The sequence below is a fragment of the Pollachius pollachius genome (genome assembly GCF_949987615.1).
Source record: "Pollachius pollachius genome assembly, chromosome: 16".
NCBI classification, from domain to species: domain Eukaryota; kingdom Metazoa; phylum Chordata; class Actinopteri; order Gadiformes; family Gadidae; genus Pollachius; species Pollachius pollachius.
The window spans coordinates 978,643-981,142 of record NC_136949.1 but is presented as its reverse complement, the minus strand read 5'-3'; the positions used below and the strand labels follow the sequence as shown (position 1 = coordinate 981,142).

At 53.2% G+C, this 2,500-nt stretch overlaps 1 protein-coding gene across 1 annotated transcript in view; it reads left to right on the top strand.

Moving 5' to 3' along the window:
- The window catches only part of LOC307088311 (uncharacterized protein), a gene marked incomplete at both ends in the record, with an annotated part of 4,630 nt that extends 3,052 nt beyond the window's left edge, over positions 1 to 1,578 (top strand). The window contains 2 exons of the mRNA XM_079754165.1: positions 544 to 778; positions 1,388 to 1,578. Coding sequence (XP_079610291.1) covers positions 544 to 778; positions 1,388 to 1,578 — 426 coding nt within the window. The remainder of the gene's footprint in view (positions 1 to 543; positions 779 to 1,387) is intronic.
- Between the last annotated feature and the right edge of the window lie 922 nt (positions 1,579 to 2,500).

Here is a 2,500-nt window from a genome sequence, read left to right as displayed (position 1 = left end):
GTCCTGAATGCTTACCTGGCATAGCCCAACTAACCTCACTAAGATAGGTGTGTTAATGCTAACCTCACTAAGCTAGCTGGGTTGACGCTAACTTTGCCTAACCTGGCTAACTTCACTAGAATAGGTGGGTAAACGTTAACCTGGCATAGCCTAACTATAGTCACCAGGTTAGATGCGCTAATGCTAACCTGGCATAGCCTAGCTAACCACGCTAAGCTACATGTGCTAATGCTAACCTGACAAGGCCTAACTAAACTCACTAAACTAGATGTGCTAATGCTAACCTTGCATAGACTAACTAAACTCACTAAGCTATGTCGGTTAATGCTAACCTGGCATAGCCTGGCTTACCTCACTAAGACAGGTGTGTAAATGGTAACCTGGTCTAGCCTTACTAACCTCAATGTAGCCTAGCATAGCCAAGCTAACCTCAAGCTAATAACCAAGCTAGGTCTGTTAGTAGCGGTTATATATACTAGTGGTATTTATACTAGTATTGGTGAAGCTACAGAACGTCTTTACCATGGTAATGTCTTGTCTCAGGAGCTGTACCTGAGGAACAACGCGCTGGACCTCCTGCCTCCAGGTGTGTTCCAGAACACTCCGAAGCTCGTCCAGCTGGCGCTCAGCGGGAACCGCCTGAAGACCCTCCAACCAACTCTCTTCACCAAGACCCCAGGTAGACCCTCCAGAACCCAGGTGGACCCCCAGACCCCAGGTGGACCCCAGGTGGACCCCCAGACCCCAGGTGGACCCCAGGTAGACCCCCAGACCCCAGGTAGACCCCCAGAACCCAGGTAGACCCTCAGAACCCAGGTGGACCCCCAGACCCCAGGTGGACCCCAGGTGGACCCCCAGACCCCAGTTGGACCCCAGGTAGACCCCCAGACCCCAGGTAGACCCCCAGAACCCAGGTGGACCCCCAGACCCCAGTTGGACCCCAGGTAGACCCCCAGACCCCAGGTAGACCCCCAGAACCCAGGTGGACCCCCAGACCCCAGGTAGACCCCCAGACCCCAGGTAAATTAACATTTACTTTCAGGGCAATGACCAGACCCTTTTATCCACAGCGTCTTAGAGTAAGCCCATTGGTCAGAAATAAGAGAAACAACAATATATCTCTGTGGGTACAGTGAGGATGTTCATAGAACCATGTGCCGAGCACTAACCATCACTAGGTTAACCCCTTCCCCGTACACAACAGAGATAGCTAGGGTAAGATGCTACACGATGCTAAGTACTTTTTCTAAGTGTCAGGAAATACGACATACGATAAGTGTGTACATAAAGTGCTGGGACGGACAACATACAGGTAGACCCTAGGTCAGCCTTAGTTCACACCTGTTCTCCACATGATGTTGATTGATCCATCTCTCCTCTGTCTAAGACCTGAAGAAGCTGCATCTCCATGACAACCCCTGGGAGTGTGACTGCGGCCTCAGCCCCCTGGTGGAGTGGCTGGGCGGCACCCAGGTGGACCTGCACCCCCTGGATTCCCTCCGCTGCCAGGGGCCCCCCAAGCTCCGCAACCAGGCCCTCAACAAGGTCACCACCGCCAAGCTGCAGTGTCAGGCCTGACGCGGTCCAGGACCCGGACCCGGACCCGGACCCGGACCCACGACCAAGAACTCAGAACCCAGAGAACAGAACCAAGACCAAGACCAGGACCCCCTACCCAGCACCCAGAACCCAGACCTCAGATCCAGACCAACATGGTCCAGACCAACCGGTGTCAGTGTGTTGTTTTCAGCGTGCCCTCCATTGGGTCCTCCTGCACAAATTGAGGACGCTGAGACATGAAACAGGATTAAAGGAATCCAATCCCACTGTAATCCGGTTCTGTTGGTCCACCAGTCCTCATCTACCCATTATGTTTTAAGCCTCAGAGAGGCGGCCTCAGAGGCAGCACATCAGAGCGTGACTTCAGATGCATTTTCTATTAATTCCGAACAAAAAGTGACAATCGGATTAAATTATCAATTAAAAATAAACCTACGCCGGGATGATATTTTGGATTACAGTTCCTAACGAACCGTGAATACGCTAGGGCGAGCGAGTGGAGAGAGAGAGGGAGAGAGAGAGAGAGAGAGAGAGAGAGGGGGGGAGAGGGAGAGAGAGAGAGCAGAGAGAGAGAGAGAGAGAGAGAGAGAGAGAGAGCAAAGTGAGGTGTCTGTGTGTGTGTGTGTGTGTGTGTGTGAACTCAGATGTGTGTGTTCTAAGAGGGTTCTAATTCCGTGTCTGACGCTCACAGCTAGCGAGCTGGTGTGACTTGACCATCGCCCCGAGAGGGAGACGAGGAGAGAGAGAGAGAGACGAGGAGGGTGAGAGAGGGAGAGAGAGAGAGAGACAAGGAGGGAGAGGAGAGAGAGGGAGAGGGAAACGAGGAGAGAGAGAGAGAGAGAGAGAGAGAGAGAGGGAGACAGGCCTGTGGTCTTGCCTGCGTAGTTCACACCAGCCCGTCATGAAGACCTGGTCCCCCCCACCCACCCCCCCTCTCTCT